Raw genomic sequence first — 18,119 nt, forward strand, 5'->3', positions numbered from 1 at the left:
TATGAAGATTGCCTTAAATTTTGCCAGAAAGAAAAGAATGGCAGCAGCAACAGAACTTCTGAAGAATCACCACATCACAGAAGGTAATAATAAATAAATAACGAATGAATAAATAAATAAATAATGCCTTGGATCCCCACCGTGTATACTACAATGAAATGCTCGTTAATCACAGCAGCACAACCATCCCAAGGGGCCACCACAAGATTTCCCCTGTGCCCACTCCACCTGACAGCCAGTGACCTTCAGCCTCCCTGCTGCTGCAAGGCCGTCCTTCCCCTCCCCTTGTCCACCTATTTCCTGCATCCTTTTGCTTTTCCTTCATGAAATCACAGAATGCCCTGTTTCCAGGTCTGGGCTTCTCAGTTCAGCAAGAGACAAGGAGCTGCTGGAAAGGGTGATGAGGAGTCTGAAGCATCTCTCTTATGAGGAAAGACAGCAGGAATTGGGCATGTTTAGTCTGGAGAAGAGAAGGCTGACAGGGGATCTCATCAATGCACGTAACTATCCTCAGGGTGGGTGCCAAGAGGATGGTGCCAGGCCCTTTTCCGTGGTGCCCAGCGACAGGGCTGGGGGAGCAATGTCCACAAACTTAAACACAGGAAGCTTCCACCTCAACACGAGGAAGAACCTCTTTACGTTGCGGGCGGCAGAGCTCTGGCACAGGCTGCCGGGGGAGGGCGCGGAGCCCGCGGAGCCACTCCGAGCCGTTCCAAGCCATTCCAAACCATTCCAGAGCCCCGCCCCGCCATGCACGGCGGCGTGACGTCACGCGGAGCGCGGGTCTCTATTGGCCGGTGGGAGGGGAGTGGGCGGGGCTCGCGGCCGCCTGACCCGACCCGGATGTGATTCCGCTCTGGGCACCGACGGCACCGGGCGCGTCCTCGGGCACCGCCACTGTCACTGCCACTGTCACCGCCGCCGTCACTGTCACCACCACCGTCACCGCCGCAGACACCGTCACCGCCGCAGACACCACCACCATGGCGCTCAGCGATGCCGACGTGCAGAAGCAGGTAGGCCCGCGGGGCCTCAGCCGTGGGGAGCGCGGGCAGGAGCGACCCCGGCCCCCGCGGCGGCGGCTGGTTCGGGCTTTGGGGGTGTGAAATCGTGTGTCCCGCTCTGCGAGGGGGAGCCGGGCGCTCCTCTGGGAAAGGAGGAAGGGGAGGAGAAGTCTCTGAACAAACTGGTTTATTCCGTGAAGCGTTTTGGTGACGTTTTGTGCCAGGTTATAAGGAAAGGGTTCATGAGCAGGCTGTTTGCTGTCTGCGGGGTTTAGCTGCACTTCAAGGCACATAAACACACGGCCCTAGACAAGTGCCGGCTTTTTAGATGCTGCGGTAGATGTTTAGAGGCAGGGGCCGATCTCTTCTGCCGTGAGAGGACTGGAGGAAATGGCCTTAAACTGAGACAGGGGAGATTCAGAAGATATTAGAAGAAAAAAAAAATTCGTTGTTAGGGTGGTCAGGCATTGGAATAGGTTTCCCAGGGAGGTGGTGGAGTCACCATCCCTGAAGGTGCTCAAGAGGCATCTGGGTGACACATTTTAATGGTTTAGTGGTTTAGGGGTTGCAGGGGTAGTCCTGGGTTCATGGTTGGGCTGAGTGATCTCAAAGGTCTCTTCCAACCTCCCTTCTACGATTCTCTAAGGACTTTCCATCTCTCTTTTGCTTGTAGCTGTCCTACATCCACTTGGCTGTACCTCAGCCTTTGGGTGGGATGTGTGGTGTTCTCGAATGCCTTTTTCACATCTAAGCAGAGTGGGGCAGCCTGGGCTTGGCTTGAAATGGAAACTTGCAGCCCTGCAGTAAGTCTGGCTGCAGACACCTCCTCCCGGGGCAGGACAGCCTGTCCCTGTTGACAGTAAACACTGCCCCCGCCTAAAAAAGCTGCTTTCAGCTGGGTTGGAAATGCTGTGCCGTGTTAAAGGCTGCACGGATCCAGTCAGCACTGGTCTGTGGGGTTTCCTACAGGTGATGAGCAGATCAGGCAAGTTCCCTTTGTCCTTTGCATCACAAGTACTTTGTGTCTCACTTTCTCATTCAGTAAACATGGTCTCTTGGCAAGGAAGCATCGCATTGAAAGTAAAATCAACGGGTTGCCTTCCTCCTAAAGGAGAGTTGTAACATTGCCTTTTATCCACAAAGCTTGTTTGTTTTTTTCCTGCCTCTTCCATGAAGAGAATAAAAATAAATCTGGATTTAGGGGTGGTTTTGCTCAGCCATGATGGACCTGAACTTCAAAGGTTAGTTCAGGCTCTGGTGATGTACTAAACGTGACGTTCTCGTAGCATTTCAGATCTGCAGCTTTCCTGTCAATGCTCTACGCTCCTGAGCCTTGGATGATCCTGTTGACTGGAAAGGAGAATGCTGATGATATGGCAGTCCTGAATGTGTATAAATCTGGCAAGAACTTGCCAACTGACCCTCTTACCTACTCGCCATGGCGCTTTCAATAATTTTCACTTTGAAAATCATCTCTAATTAAGGATTTTTCCCGTTGATAGATTTGTTTGCTCTATTCTGTCAGAGGTGTTTAATAGATTGTTCCATCTAGTTATTTCTAGCTACAGCCAGTCTAACATCTAGAACTTCCTATGGAAAGGATAATCACAGTACTGCTGATAGGCAAACCCTCTCTTCCTTTCTGTTGGAAATAATACTTTAAAATTAATGTCTCATTTCAAAATACATTTTTTGTTAGTGTTATTAAAACTAATCCTATTTGTAGATGTGAAAATCTCACTGTGGACCTCTTTTCATGTCTATAAAAAGCAAAAAAGGATTTCAGTACAGCAGCATTTGAAGGAAGTGACACTGTTCAGTCTTACCATACCAGGGGAAGTGAGTTCTGTATTAGCTTACTTCCATCTTGTTCCTTTTCTGTATGCAGAGGATGTTTCTTGAACACCCAGAATTGTTAGAAGTAGTTTTCCAAAATTCAGAAGCCAAACCACGCTGGAGGAAGTGACTCAGTGATGTGAGGGTTGCTGCTGTTATACAAAAGTTCTTAGTCTCCTTCAATAATAGGCTATTCAGCAAAATAATTTCCTTACTTTATGTGCCTCTCTTGTCCTTTCTGAAGTGCAGGGTAGAAAACTGATGCTGTAGGTAGATACACACTTTAAAGTGTTGCAAACTGGAATTAGAAGAAAAATTGCTGATTTGATTTGAGGATGTGGATATTACTGTTCACTTCTTCCACTGCACATGTTTAAAATCTTCCACTTGTTGGTTCACTTCTGTTTTCTCCTCTCTGTGGGCATAGTGCTGTTCTGCACCTTGGCTCAGTGCTCAACTTGGCACCTTCCTAATCTCTTTAAAATATTACATTTTAACATGAGATTCTATAAGTAGAATCTTTTGTGTGAGTTTACTCAGAGTGGGTTGTCTGCAAAACGTGTCTCAGCACTAAGTGCAAGCAAAAAGCCCATAGCTTTTTGTGGTCTGCTCCCCCTGCCCCTGGAAATGGATGTACCCCCTTCCCAGCTGCAGTTTGTGTGGTCATGAGTCCTTATGGTTTGCCCCACAATGGGATCCTGACCTTAGGCCTGGTCACAGAAAGGCATGTGATAGATAAGAAGAGCTCAATACAATTGCTTTCCTTGTCTTTAAGATGCTGGACCTCTGCTTTATAGTGTTTTGAGGTGGCTTCAGAAATATTCTCCGAGTGGAATATATTGGTGCATACCAGGCTCTGAAGCAGCATGTGATATGCTTGATGTGGTCTGGATCAACTAGCACTGCTGCCTCTGTGTCCTTCCCCAGCTCCTCCAAACTGACATGCAACTACTTTGTAAAGTCATTTTGTAGCAGCATTTTTTAATGACCCTGTAGATCTTTACAGAATTTATTATGGTTTTTTTTTCAGGAAAGATTTCTCAGGTGTTTGAAGGTGGTACAGATCTGACCAGAGTGGTCAGTAGCCCTTTGCTTTGCTTCACTGGTCACTGAGTGTGGAAGGCCCAGGTTCATTCAGATGCCATCTATGTCAGTCTTCTCTGTTTCATGTAAATGTCATAACAAACACACTAATTTTGCTGTGTGAGGATTTTTGAATATTTTTTTTTTAACTAAACCCCGGAGGCCAAAAAGTTGGTCTCATTAGTGAAGAATGAAAAACACCCAGCCTCACATTTATACAAATTTACTTTTGGGTTGGTTGGGTTTTTTTGTGTGGTTGGGTTTGGTTGGTTGGGGTTTTTTTCTATGGTTGCATATCTGAGGAACATTCTTCTAGTGATAGCCATTGAAACACCATTATGTAGAATTATTGGGAAAAATAATTTTCTTGTAGTCAATGCTAAGATGAACTGACTCTTTGGCCTGCATGCTCAATTTAACTTTGTTTGCAAACAACATTAAATGAATTAGTAAATGGATATGGAAGGACCTGCTGTACAAATGAGGAATATATATACCTACTTCCTCTAGTCAAAGTGCTTTCCTACACAAAATATTTTCTTTCCTCTCTCTTGTCACAGATCAAGCATATGATGGCTTTCATTGAGCAGGAAGCCAACGAAAAGGCTGAAGAAATAGATGCAAAGGTAAAAATGGAAGTTCACTGTCAGTAAGTGCAAAAGGAAAACTGCATCTGGCATCCTGTTTTGATAGTTGCAGTCAGAGCAGGCCTAGAACACCTTTGTAAGCTACAGCTGATTCCATGTTTAGTTATTACATAGCAAAAAATGGTGTGCCAAATAAAGTTAACATTTCTTAGCTTTTGACAGATGAAAACAGGTTGGAGCTATTTTTTGGCCTAAGTTTTCTTAGTGGTTCTCAGATAAAAATTTATCCATGTGGAAGTTCACTCCTTTTTTTGAGCAATCAGGAGATCTGAGTGATAATGTGACTGGATTGGATTAAGTGAAACACTTTCCCCACCTCCTGTCCATAACTTGATATCACTGAGATTGAAGGAGTTCTCTTCGTAACTATTAATTCTGCTGAGGTTTCTGCTAATAATTATAGTATTGTTTTATTATAACTATTTATAATATTGCACAAGAACTCATACATGTCCCAGAATGCTAAAAGATGAAAGTTAGACTGGTTGGATTTTGTTGGTGAAAGTTTGTTTGTAACCAGGTTCATAACTGTACCTAAAACTGTGTAGACAGCTGCAGTCTTAATTCTAGATGTGATTCAGTAGGATCCTGGGGAACTAAACCATCAGTTCATGTTTAAGGCTTGTGTTGAATTACTTGCAGAATTCTTCACTTAGGTTAAGCCACAAGAGACCAAGTTTAATATTAATCAGGTGATAGAGTGTAGATGTTTTCTAAAGAAGGATTAATGGTGTCTTACAGCCCTAACAGTCTGCATTATACCACTACAGAAACACCTTGTTGGTATTGGACTCAGCATATGCATTACTAGTAATATGTAATCTCCCTTAAACATTTAGATCTACACAAATATTTAATCAGCACCAAAGCAGGTATTCCTGAGGATCTGCAAACAGAAGTCAAAGGTTGGGATTGGATTCTCAGGTATAAATAGGGAAGTTTTCCATGTGTTTTCACGTGCTGCCTGGCTAGGCTTTACACAAAAGTAACATCTATACTGTCACTCTCCCTGTGAAAGAATTATTTAAAGTAATGACGTTTGTGGACACTGAGGGTTGGGTACCTTGTTTTAGGTAGAATCTTTTGTAGCCAGAAAAGAGACCAATTCTGTAAAAACAAATCAGAGCTGAAGCTAAAATGAGTTTCGTGTAAACAGTATATAATACATAAATTTGGTAATTTTGTGCCTGAGGAATACATGCTGCAAGGAAACATGCCTCAGTCAGTTAATAAAATAAGCATTATCTTGGTGAGCAAGGTTCTAGTTCAGCAGAACACATCCTGTACTCACTCTGACTTGAGGACTGGTTGAAATGTTTTATTTTATGTGGAACCATAAATTGTATCATCCTATCTTGTCTGGAATGTGCTCTGAAAGAATGGCTGTCACATTTTGATTCTGTTTCTTTCAGCCCATGGAATCAATTTCCACTTCAGTTATTTAATTTTTACTGTAGGCAGAAGAAGAATTCAACATTGAGAAGGGTCGCCTTGTTCAGACACAGAGGCTGAAAATCATGGAGTATTATGAAAAGAAGGAGAAGCAAATAGAACAGCAAAAGAAAATGTAAGTTGCTTAGGTTAGATGTCTGACTTCAAAGCCTGACCTCTCATTTTATTGCTAATTTTATACAAAATTCTTTTTCCCTGGCAAACAGGCAAACTGATGATATATTTAATTCTGAGTTTCTAGGGTTTTTTTCTGGAGAGAAATTGTCAGAGCTGAGCTACAGTAGTGTAACTTTTAGGAAGAGCAATGAAAGGATCCTTCATGTTTCTTTATGTACTTAATTTCTGGAAATCTGCCCTGGTCTGTTACCCTGGGACAAATGATCATGTCAGGTTTATTTTGGGTGGGTCTTTACTTAAGGACAGAGTTCTGCATTTTAATCATTTGTGCAGGTTCAGAAACAGATTCAAACAGGTGAACAGGCTTCATTATTAAATGCTGTAGTATTGTTATCTTTAAGGTGTACAGATAAATGTTGCAGTTCTTCTGTCAAAGGCTGATGGATTGATTCCTGTATATCATTCAACTTGCAGTCAGATGTCCAACCTGATGAATCAAGCAAGACTGAAGGTCCTCAAGGCAAGGGATGACCTTATTGCAGTGAGTATCTCTCCAGTAAATACACAGAGGCTCTATTTCTGCCGTGTGTTAGGAAATGTAACCATTCTCTAAAGAAAAATAGGATTTGGGAGTGAGTGACGTTTGCTTCAACATACGAAAGTGGCTTTCCAAGCTGCTCCTAAAAGACATTAAGGATTTAGTCCAGATTTGCTGATCTACTTTAGCTTATTTTCACTGTTTCTATTATGTGCTCCTTTAGGAAAATACAGTTGTTCCTGTTCCCAGGAACGTTGCAGGCACTGTTGTATCTGTCATTTGCACAACAGCTTGTTTCTTTAAAGAGCAGGAACACCCTCTTGCACGGCTGGTAGAAGTTTGAGGTTCTCTTTGCCCAAAGCAACGTTTCTGTGTTAAAGCTGCCGTGGTGTAAGCAAGGAGGCTTAAAACACCATTAACTGGGCTTTTCTGTCTCCTTCAGTGGCCCATATTACATGAAAAGCTTTGTTTCTTGTTCTAGTAGGTGACCAGTCCGTGTCTTGACTTACAGGGTGAGTGATCGTTTATCAGAGCAGGCTATGTTTGGGCTTAGGTCGGGCTTACTGTGTTTGTCTTACACCACGTGCAGTGTGTTCTCACTCTGCTCATTGTGCTGCGTTCCCACGCCTGTCTTAGAGACGGTTCCTGCTCTGCTAGGTGGGGCTGTTGAGCTGTTGGAAAAGCTGAGACCTGTGGAAGTCAGAAATAAAAGCTAATGGATAAAGGGTAATGTTCAAGTTGATTCTACCATGAAAAAGGGGAGTTAGCAGAAGAAAATCACCAGTTTATTGACTCTTTAAACCGAGTTTCAAACTTTAGATTGTATTCACAGAGAGGAGGAAGGTGGATAGCTGAAGAGCTAACTCTATTGTGATAGTCTCTGCTGGGTAATCTCTTCCTCATTTATCTGCTGACTCAACCTCATGCTTCTGAGTAATTCTAAACACTCTTCCTCATTTTAAGACATTTAAAATCACATGCTGCTCACTCTTTCTTCCCTTATCAGATCTTTGGCTTCTTTTGTGAAGAGAGATGAGCAGTTCCAGAAATGCTGTGTTACTCTAGGGAGGGCAGTGTAACTAGGTTTGACCATGGCATTAAATTGTGATAGTGTTATATCCTCACAGTGATTGTGTTACCCTGCACTCTTCTTCTAAATGCCATGAGGCAGGACAGTAGGGAAGGGTTTATACCAAATCATGGTTTCTTTATCTGAAATAATTATGATGGTTCAGTTCTAGGAGCTGTGTTTGAGGTGACTCAAATTTCTTAAAAATTCAATCCCATCCAGTATTGATTTGTCAAATAAAGATAATCAAGACCAACTTCTTCAAATTAAAAAATAAGCTCTCTCTTTCAAATCTTGACTTGCATTTGCTTACAATTAAAACATACCTAACCTGAATATTATTTGCTAGAAAGATAGATTAGGTTTCTTTGTTTGACCATAAAGCTGAAAAATTTGTTTGGGCAACTTTATTAGTTTACATGAAGCATTTATTTACAACATATTTAGTGTGTCTGAATTAATGCTGCAGGTACTATCCTTTTACTACTGAGCTCTCCCTTTTTCATGAGAAAGGACTTATTGTCAGATTTTAATGAGTTCAGATCAGGGCAGGAAGAAGGGAAGTGTTTGGAGAGGATAGTGTGCCATGCACAGAGATGAAGGTCTAGCTTGGATGAACACCAGCTGGAGTGTACATTTACGTGTTGGCAGGGTGTGATAGCTATAATAGAAGTACAGAAAGTTGGTAGGCACGAAACCAAATGCCAAACAGATGGGCTCTGCTGATCTGATTTCTTCTGAATGTAGGATTTGCTGAATGAGGCCAAGCAGAGACTTGCCAAGGTGGTGAAGGATACTGCCAGGTACCAGACACTGCTGGATGGACTAGTTCTACAGGTAAATATTTAAATTGTAGAACACAGATCATTGCTGCCCTATCCCCCTAAGTTTCTTTTGTCAGAAATAACCCACTGGAAATTACAGTTGTACTGGAGTCTAGATCAAATGTTGCTGGGTGATCTTTGGGTTTTAAACATCAGTTCAATATGTTTCAGGCTTGGATTCTGAACAGAAGAGGTCGCAGCTTATTTTGAGGGGTAGAACCTGATATGCCAAGCAGCAGTTCCATTGTAGCAATAATTGCAGATGTGCACACATACACTGTAACATGCACATTTTAGGCTGCACACATTAAGGTCCTGTAGTAATTGGCTGGATCAAATGCACCTTTGACAAAGGCTGTTTCTCCAAACCCAGAAGTTAGTAGTTATCCACTTCTAAAGTCTTTTGGGTGTTTGAGACTTAATAAGCCCTGGCTTTGACAAATTTACTGTAGTATGGCATGTGCCTGTGAGAGGCATATGAGGTAGAAATCAAAGCTTTGCTTACCTAGAAGAACGTCCTCAAGCCCCAGAAATCAACTGCCAAAAATCCAACAGGCGTTGGCCGGGTCAGTCCTGCGGGCCCTGGTGCCGCCTCCTGGTACGGGTTGGTCCTGTTTCTGTGAACTCCCAGGAGCCACCCATGAGCTCTCCTGTCACAGTTGGATGGCTGAGTTTTCTCAGCAGTGTCTCCTACCAGCTTGTGCCTCCAATTTAGTGGGGTTTCCTTGCCACACTCAGATCTGTTATTGCTGTACATCAAACAAACCTGTCCTGCTCTTGCGAACTGGCCACGTTTGTCTTGGCTCATTGTATTTGATCCAGTGAGAGATCTGTACTCACAGTTGGACTAGATGATCATTGTAGATCTCTTCAAACTGGAACTAAACTTATTTTAATCTATTCTAGCCTCAGATATTACCACAGGAGCTGCAAGACAGGAGTTATTAGAACAGGCATCTGAAACTACTGCATGTCTTCAAGAGCTTGGCTGTGTCCTCAGTCTACATAGACAGCAATGCTCCTTGTGTATACACAAACATTAATGGGCCAACACAATCCTATGATTCCATGTATAGTTGCACTTGAGTTCCAAACCCATCATCCATATTTGGGCTCTCTCCCAGGTATTGGTGCTGTCCTCACAGAATGTCTGCATGAGGTGAACTTGCGAGCGAAGAACTAAATAAAAGAGGCTGATATCGTCAGGTTCTGGGTTTCAAGTTGATCAGCTTCTTTCCTTTCTTGGGGTTAAATAATTCTAAGACAGTTAAAATGGTGACTGTGTGATCCTGAAGTGGTTGTTCCCTGCAGGGATTCTACCAGCTACTTGAGCCCAGATTAGTTGTTCGGTGCAGGAAGCCGGATCTCCCAATGGTTAAGGTAAGACACCTGGAATGGTTTGACAGTGTCCTGCTCACAAAGGCCTAGACCTGACTGCAAATATTTGCTGCTCAGATCCCTTCTGCGTGACATGAAAACAAGCTTTGCTTGTTGCACTTCTGTTGTAGATACAATGCAAGAACCTAAGTGTGCTTCCAAAGTTGGGGATCATTTGCTTGCTTGGATATTACGTTGGAAACTTTATACATTGCTACAGTATTAAGAATAATAATTGGCTTTGGCTCAAAAGCCAAACTGAAATGCATTTGCTTAATTAAAATTAAAAAAAGAGGCCTCAATCCCTTCATTTTATTACTACAAATAATTGAGTGGTCGAACCTGAGTGGTGCAATAGCATTTGTCATGCTAACTGGAAGTTTATCTTCTATCTAGAGTGCGGTACAGAAGAGCATTCCTGTCTACAAAAATGCCATAAAAAGAGATGTGGATGTTCACATTGACCAAGACAACTTCCTGCCAGAAGACATGTAAGGAAAATGGGAGTGTTTTATACACAGGACTAACATAATGCAACTTTTCAAGATGCAGCTTGTACTAGAACACTCTCAGAAAATTAAGTATGGAACATCCTCACAGTGTCTGCTGCTGTTCTTGTGGAATTTGGCACTTCTTTGTGTTAATCAGGCACAGACTCTGCAGTTTTCTCCAGGCAAGCAGTGTCTCAGTCAAAAATGTCAGTAAAAGTTTTGTGCACCCTCCAGCCTGATTCACACAGTACTGGAGTAGAGGATAACTGCACATAGAAACTTAACCACTGGTCTTTTTAAGAGAGAGGATATGGATGTTGCTTTCAGTCTCAAGATGATGCAAACTGAGTCATAAGGTGCTGCAGGATAATCACTTGATGGGGTTTATGTCTCTTCTGTCTGCAAGGCTCTAAAGAACATGGCACAAAGCTGTATATTCTGATAGTGATCTTTGTGTATGGACCAACAAACAATTCTTTTATCACTCGTCCTCATTTCCGAAATCTGGTAACTGTCTTAATAACACAGAGTCTGAAGCTGTTTTGAAGTGACAAGTTTCATAGCTCCACTTAAGATTTAGATCATGCTGATGAGGACCCTTGCACGTGGCTGTGGGCTCTGATAACTCCAAAGGTGCTTTGCACTGCTGCTTCACTGGATCACTTTGTGCTGATTCCTGTTAACACACGATCAAAAAGTTTGGTTTTTTAGAAATAAAAATCTGTGTATCTGACTTGCTTATAAATGCTGGTTTACGATAGTTTCTCTGCCGTGTTCTGACTCTTGACCCATGGAGTTCACAGATTATTTTTTTTTTTTTGTCACTTTTTAGTGCTGGAGGTGTTGAAATCTACAACGGTGATGGTAAAATTAAGGTTTCCAATACCCTGGAAAGTCGACTGGACCTTGTAGCCCAGCAGGTGAGTTTCTCTAACAACTGAGGTGAACAAAGTACAGTTAACTAGTTTGGTCTTGTAATTAAACCCTCCTGTTTCCAGTGTGTCACAATAATGCATGGGATCAGATTTCAACGTGGATGACAAGAAGTTATTTTTTAATAGAAAGAGCTAAGTTACCTACTGTTTGTGCTTGTCTGCAACAAACATGGCTTTCCCCAGAACGCTCCCTTTTGAATTAAGCTTGAGCATAAAACTCTATAAATTATGATACTGAAAGACTTGGCATGACTACACTGCAGTCAGGATGCTGAAATTCTGAGGCTAACTTGAATTACTGAAGCAAGCTTGGGACCAGAAACTTTGGCTGACACCTATTAAATCCTAGTGCAAAAAAAAAACCAAACCACCGAACTAGCTCTGGCATCTATTTCTTATGCTGCAGTACAGGCAGTCCTTCCAGTCTAGAGAGAAGCAGGCAATGTGTGATCTGATAAAGACTTCAGAAAGCTCAAGTGAACTGACTTGTTAATTTTGAAGCCTAGCCTAGCTATCCCGCAGTGCCTGCAGGAGGAACATACAGGAATTGTATTGCCCATTGCATGGAACTGATGTGCTCTTTCTCCACAGATGATGCCAGAAATCAGAGTGGCTCTCTTTGGTGCTAATGCCAACAGGAAGTTTTTGGACTAAACCTCTAGGAGAGGAGGTGGGATCTGTTCCACTGCCATACTGAAGGGGATGCAAAAGCATCTGCTAATTTGAAATCTTGAAATATAACATTACTGTGTCATCCAATATCTGTTCTTCAATGGAATAATTTTGCATACCTGCTGTGCTTAGCCTCTCTACTTGTGGTTAGAATGTATTGCTCAAAGGATGTGAAGACATACATATTCATCCAGAAGTGGCACTAGGAAGTGGAGGCATTTGGGCTCTTGGCTTTCCTTACACTGTTGTGACACTATAAAGACAAGTGGTCCATTTAGGGTCACTTTGTTTGCTTTGGCCACATCTCTTTCAAGTTGTCTGATCTGTGAAGTAAATCACTGTGCTGGCAAATTTGCTTTTATTTGCTGCTGGCAAATCCCTTTTCAATTGAGGTCTTCAGTGTTACAGAGGGCATGTATTCCTTCCCAAGGTAGTAGTTTAATTCATGTTACTTGGTCAGGCATTTCTTGTTCTGTATATGTGATTTAAAATAAAAAGCCTGAGCCTGTAAAACTCTATTTATTAAAATAAAAATGCGTGTGTGTGTATGTGGAGTTCCCTGTCGCTTCTCTCTGGGGTATTGGCAGCAACCTTTGAAGAGTGGGATTGTGTGAGTAAGGACTTACTACTTGAGCTGTGTGTATTAACTGTTCTGTGAAGCCAGAACTCAAGTGCACGGAGTGGTGTCAAGCTATTTGCTGGAATAGCGTTGGATGGCAGGCAAGGCTTTTGAATAGGACTCCAGGATGCCCGTCATTCTCCCTGAGAAATGGGTCAGTAGTTTTGCTCCCTCAGCCTTCTTTCACAAGAGGGAACTACAGTAACACGACTGTGCTGCTCAGATAAAACAAATGCAATCCATTTCCAGTCGCAGCTTTGTCGCTTCTGTGCAGGAGATCCAAACCATAACCCTGTAGTAATTAAGTTTCAGGACCTGAGGGACAGCAGCTGACTCTGTTGCAAGTGTTCTCTGTATTGTTACAGTAACTATTAATTTAATTAACAGTAGCATAACTATAATAATTACTAAATCTGTTAAGTTTTGCTATTTACTTCTCCTTTGCTTCTGCTGTGGTGACCAGTATTGTCTCCACATTGTATGGTGTAGGACAGAAAAATTCTTGGGGTGACTTTCCATATTACAAGCCTCTGCCAGAATACTTGACTCTTCTGCCTAGTGCTCAATTCTGAAATTTCTTTTGTGGCAATAAGAAGCTGATGAATTACTGCTTGAGTGTGTTTTGAAATCATCTTCTCTTAAGTGTTGCAGTGAATCAGGAATAGTAGGAGTTTTACATTGTGCCATGAAGAATACTTGAAAGCTGCAGCAACGCTGCTTTATGTGGTGTTTTTAACCTGAGGCCCTTTCTTCTCAAGCTGAGTTGGGTGCCCTCATGTAAAGTGGGCTCTAAATGCTAGATGAGCCTTTTACTGCCTCCTTTCTCTCAAATGGAGATTGACTGCTGAGAAAATCCTGAATCCAAACTTATTTAATTCATGTCTAGAAGAAATACTTTAAATTTACTCTTAGAAAATGAGATTATTTAGCAAGGTTGGGGTTTATTTTTTGTTTTACTGCTCCTTACTGTTGCGTTTAGGTGCCAGTTCTTGTTTTCCCACATAGATGGTTTGTGACATTTATTCCTTTAGTGCTTTGCTTTTTAATACATGTTTCTGTGACTGGGCAATAAGTGTATCTGGATTAAAGTCCCACCTTTTCTAGATTTTGGATAAGTGTTACAGCTTTGATCTTTGCAACAGTGATCCAGCTTCCTGACTAAGCTTTGGGCTCTGGTTTTGTGACACACCTGCAGGAAAGGAAAATCTTCACATATTCATGCTTAACTGTGGTGTTTCTTGGTTCAAAGAGTACTTTTTGAAGCAGATTTGTTTCCTGTCTGGAGATGCCTCATCAATAGGCTATCTGCCAGTGCTTTGAAAAAGCAGTTGAACTTACTTGGGTCCTTATTTGCTCTGCAACCAGGGCTTAAGAACAGAAATTGAACGTTGAGATGGAGTGCAGTGTATGAAAATAAAAATTGAGGGGTGAGACGAGGAGGTTAGTAGTCTTTGGTAGGTGATGTACACTATGAATATTTTCTCCAGTGCTCCATGAAGAGACTTCAAAGAGATGGTAAGATTATCTCTAGGGAAGTGAACAGCCTAGATTTGGCCATCATAATTTGAAAGTGTAGCTTTTATGTTGTCCTAGTGCTACTGTTTCCTTTGGAAAACTGATACAGGCCGTGGTGTTACTGTATGTGGGTAAAGTCAGGGGCAGAATAAGCTAAAGGTTGGGATACAGAAGAAACAGATTGCTTTGTTGTACATCATTCCACAGTGGTGGGGCATATTACAACATTATCTTCCAGTAGGTTTTATTCACTAAAAAAAACTATTCTTTGAGAAGTTATGAAGATGTTTCTGATATCAATAACATAAAGATGCTTGGCTGTGACAAAAGGAGATTCTTTGGTCTGTTTCTTTCATGAAGGTGGCAAGATCTTCATAAATCCATTTCTTGTGTACTTTTGAAAAGCAAAACAGTAACTAGTTAAGTGTCTGACTGTGGTTACTCACTGCAAGTTCCCTGCAAGAGTGTTACAAGGAGGCACGGATTAATTTTAATCTTGGGACAACCACATGAGATAATTTGATTGCAAAAAAATGTCTGCATCACCTGGAACATCCTTCTCCTTGATTCCAAGTAACGGGCTGTTACTGAGTTTTGTTGCCTTAGAGATGCAGAGAAAAATGGAATATCCCATCCAGGTGTACCTAGTGCAGTTGGCAACCCCGCTATGTCTTCATCCAGACTTCTCTTCAGTGTTTGTACACAGATTTTTACATGCAAAATGTGAGACAAAAGCAGCATTTTAGGTGGATTTCGGAATTCCTGCTGGAGCTGTGTTGCAGCACTGTTTCATGAGTTGAACTGTACTGCTGAATGAAGCAAACGAGGCAGGATACATGATATTGCCAGTGGCAAATCAATGAGGATATTGATCTTTATTCGTCTTTGTATAAGCATGCATAATATTCCAGTTGGATCTAGTAAACAAGCCCTAAGCCAGATCAGCACATTAAGAAACTATACAAATATAGGGAACAAAGGAAGCATTGAATCAGGGTTCAGGTAAAAGAATTAAATTGTGATGGGAGAGGCAAGATTAACAGTGAGTGCAAGAACTAGAGCTGGAAAAGGAGTTAGGGAAGTGGATAATGCTGTGCTTGCTCTGCAGAGTTGGCAGTGGAAAATTTAAGAGCGGACTTGACACTAAGTGATCAGCAGAGGACTTAAAATGTTACTGCACATCTGAGTCACAACCCTGCTTTTAGCACGAAGTTTTCGCACCGAGAGGAATTAACGTTAATCAGAGAGACACGTGCTGGATGAATGATTCCTGGAGGTGCACCCAAGTGTCAAGGTGAGAGAAAGATTGGAAGAAAACAACCAGAAAGTACCGAGAACTGAGGCCTCAATGCCTTTGTTAAGCCAGTGACAGTGGATGGAGAGAGAACTCCTGGAGGGAAGCTCTGAGCTGGCTGTCAAGGGGGTGAGCGCTACTCCCCCGAACAGTGCTGGTGACAGGGCCAGGTGCTGCAGGGAGGCTGTTCAGGTGCCCAGCTCTCTTCCTCCAGTCTTGGAGAAAAGCACGACAATGTTTTCCGCAAGCTTTGTAAAAACTAGCAGTGAAAATCCAACTTTTGGGTGAAGCCTGCCAGGAAAGGCCAGCTACAGGCCTTGGGGTGCTCGGTGTCCAGGGAGGCCACAGATCCCATCCTGCAGCCAGAGGCAGGCTGGCAGGGGGAGGGTACCTTGCTTGTTGCATGCCCTGCTGATGTGAGCAAGCAGAATATGCATCTCTTGGAGAACAGAAGAGTGTTGGCTAATACCTTACACAGACCAATAGCATACACAGTACAGCAGGGCTGGGGCCACCTCCAGAGGCCCACAGGAGTGTGAAGTAGTTGGGGAGGTTAAGAGAAAATTACCCATTTATTTACTTCCAAAGAAAGAGCAGTGAAGGAGGAACAGAAAAATTTGGAAATAAAAGTGAACGACCCCAGGGGAAAACTCGAAGCAAAAAAGTTTCTTTGGGAAAGTGAACTCTGAGCTGCTATTCTGGGGAGCAAAGGCTTGAGACTGCAGTAAAGCAACTTGGCAAAAGGTGTGTAGCCCTGAGCAAGAGCCCAGACAGACTGCAGTGTGATTTGGCTGGGTTTGCTGTTTGATACAGGCAGCTCAGAGAGGCAGGTGGAGGCCCTCATCCTGCCTCTCAAACATGTTTTCAGGGAACAGGCCATGACAAGAAGGCCCTTCCAGGGCTGGGAAGTTCCTGCTGCTCTCAGCCAAAGTAGAGCTGGCTGGGAAACCCCAAATCTGTCTTCCTAGGCATCTCGTTCAGAGCATCCCATACCACTTCTTTGGCTTTGCTTTAGAGAAAGCAAGACAAACATCTGTATGGGAGCATTCTCAGGTTAAGAATCATACTGACAATGTGCCAAAAAATGCCATTTCCCAGCCCTTGTTACATGATGGAAATCAAGGGCTATGGAAATCAAGGCTACCATGTTATTTTAGGTAGTTCAAGGCTGATCTGTTGGGAGAGACTGCAAAGGGAAACTATCAAGGGTGGTCCCTTCCAGTATTTCTGAAGGCCCTTTCCCTTCCTGTGTCCAAGAGGGTTTGTAGAAGTCAGCTCCTTTTTCCAGACAGCCCCTGGCCCACATATCCACTGCCTGAACGCCAAGTGATTGCCCATCCCCAACCCAGCACCAACTGCAAACCTTGGGGCTGTTCAGCTCTCTGTGGCTGCCAAATGGGTGGGCAAACGGGTACCAAATACAGAGGCAGCATCTTGACATCCAGCTGGAAGTGGACAGGAGAAGGGAACAGCTGTCTTGGCTTGCCCCAGCTGGTGAACTGAACACAAATAAGGGAGAGAGGCACACATTGAAGTACTCGTGCTATTTGGAGGGATCTTTTGCAAAACTCTCCTTTCATCCACATGTGCACAGTTTCTACCTGGCTCCCTTGGGATCATTTGCCTGCAGTGCCACTGTAGCACCTTTCTCCCAGCAAAGGCCACTTTTACCCAGGTGGTCACAGCAACCCTCAGTGGGGACCCAGCACAGACAAAACCTTCTTGGAACACCTTTGGAGAAATGCTGGTGCTTCCCCTCAGAGGGCTCCAGAAGGAGAGGTGAGCCTCACTATCAGCAGCGAAATGCTAGAAGTTAGTCCCAAAGCAACTCTTGAGCAACTCAGAAAATTATTAATCTCTCTAAAAAATTATTATTTTTCCCACATGCATGTGGTGTAAAGCAGTTTAAGCACAGCCAGTTGTTCCACCCTCCCGCTCTCAGCTCCGAACACTTTGAAGGAAGATGGTAACATGACCATCCAGGGCTGGGACAGCAGGAACTGGGAGGCTCCTTTCACCTGCTGCCTGGTTGACTTGCCAAGTGTCCCTGCTGCCGTGGTGGGCTCTGTGGGATAGCACTGCAGAGTCACTGGACTTTAGGAACACATGAGTTGCTAACATCAAGGACATCCACATCCCACCTGTGGCAATAAACCACATGAAGGAAGTGCTTCCGTACTGTGGGAGAACCGTTCTTGGCCAAGAGCATGAGCAGTTCATCACTCACGTTCTAAAATCCTGCCATTTGAAATTTTGATCCCAGCATAACAGTGACTACTGCTGCAATGAAGGTTAAGGGTGCTAACCTACTAAAAACCCTTAAAAATGTTATTATTCCAGCTATGCCAGTGCCATTCTGCAGCAGGGAGTTCCTCAGCCTCATACACGTTGTGTTGGCAGGCACGAGCTGTTCGCTTTCATCCAACCTGAAGCATTTGCCTCTCAGTTCCACCAGGTGACCTCTTGTGAAGTCATCTGGAGTTGTAAAGTAAATTGGAGCAACCATCTGGCTTTTTTTCTGTTCCCCATTCAGTATATTGCTGCCATATCTCCCTGCATCTGAATGGTGTTATTGCTCTGTACGAACCGTCCCTTTTGCATCTTGTGTTTCCCTTTTCCAAGGAGCACCAGCTCTGCACAACGGCA

At 43.2% G+C, this 18,119-nt stretch overlaps 1 protein-coding gene across 1 annotated transcript; it reads left to right on the forward strand.

Moving 5' to 3' along the window:
- The first annotated feature begins 913 nt into the window (after window positions 1–913).
- Window positions 914–12,593, forward strand: ATP6V1E1 (ATPase H+ transporting V1 subunit E1). Its single transcript, XM_027726656.2, has 9 exons — window positions 914–1,016; window positions 4,484–4,549; window positions 6,028–6,137; window positions 6,614–6,680; window positions 8,494–8,583; window positions 9,882–9,950; window positions 10,344–10,438; window positions 11,271–11,358; window positions 11,965–12,593. The coding sequence occupies exons 1-9, from the start codon at window positions 984–986 to the stop codon at window positions 12,025–12,027; spliced, it is 681 nt and encodes a 226-aa protein (XP_027582457.1). The 5' UTR covers window positions 914–983; the 3' UTR covers window positions 12,028–12,593.
- The last annotated feature ends 5,526 nt before the right edge of the window (window positions 12,594–18,119 follow it).

Source organism: Pipra filicauda, unplaced genomic scaffold (genome assembly GCF_003945595.2).
Source record: "Pipra filicauda isolate LSUMZ 115617 unplaced genomic scaffold, ASM394559v2 scaffold2_size9829703_pilon, whole genome shotgun sequence".
Classification (NCBI taxonomy): domain Eukaryota; kingdom Metazoa; phylum Chordata; class Aves; order Passeriformes; family Pipridae; genus Pipra; species Pipra filicauda.

Coding starts and splice junctions, on each gene's coding strand:
- ATP6V1E1 (XM_027726656.2), top strand. CDS start 984: ATGGCGCTCAGCGATGCCGACGTGCAGAAGCAG. Junction 6,681..8,493: donor CAAGGGATGACCTTATTGCA/GTGAGTATCTCT, acceptor TTCTGAATGTAG/GATTTGCTGAATGAGGCCAA. Junction 11,359..11,964: donor TGGACCTTGTAGCCCAGCAG/GTGAGTTTCTCT, acceptor CTTTCTCCACAG/ATGATGCCAGAAATCAGAGT.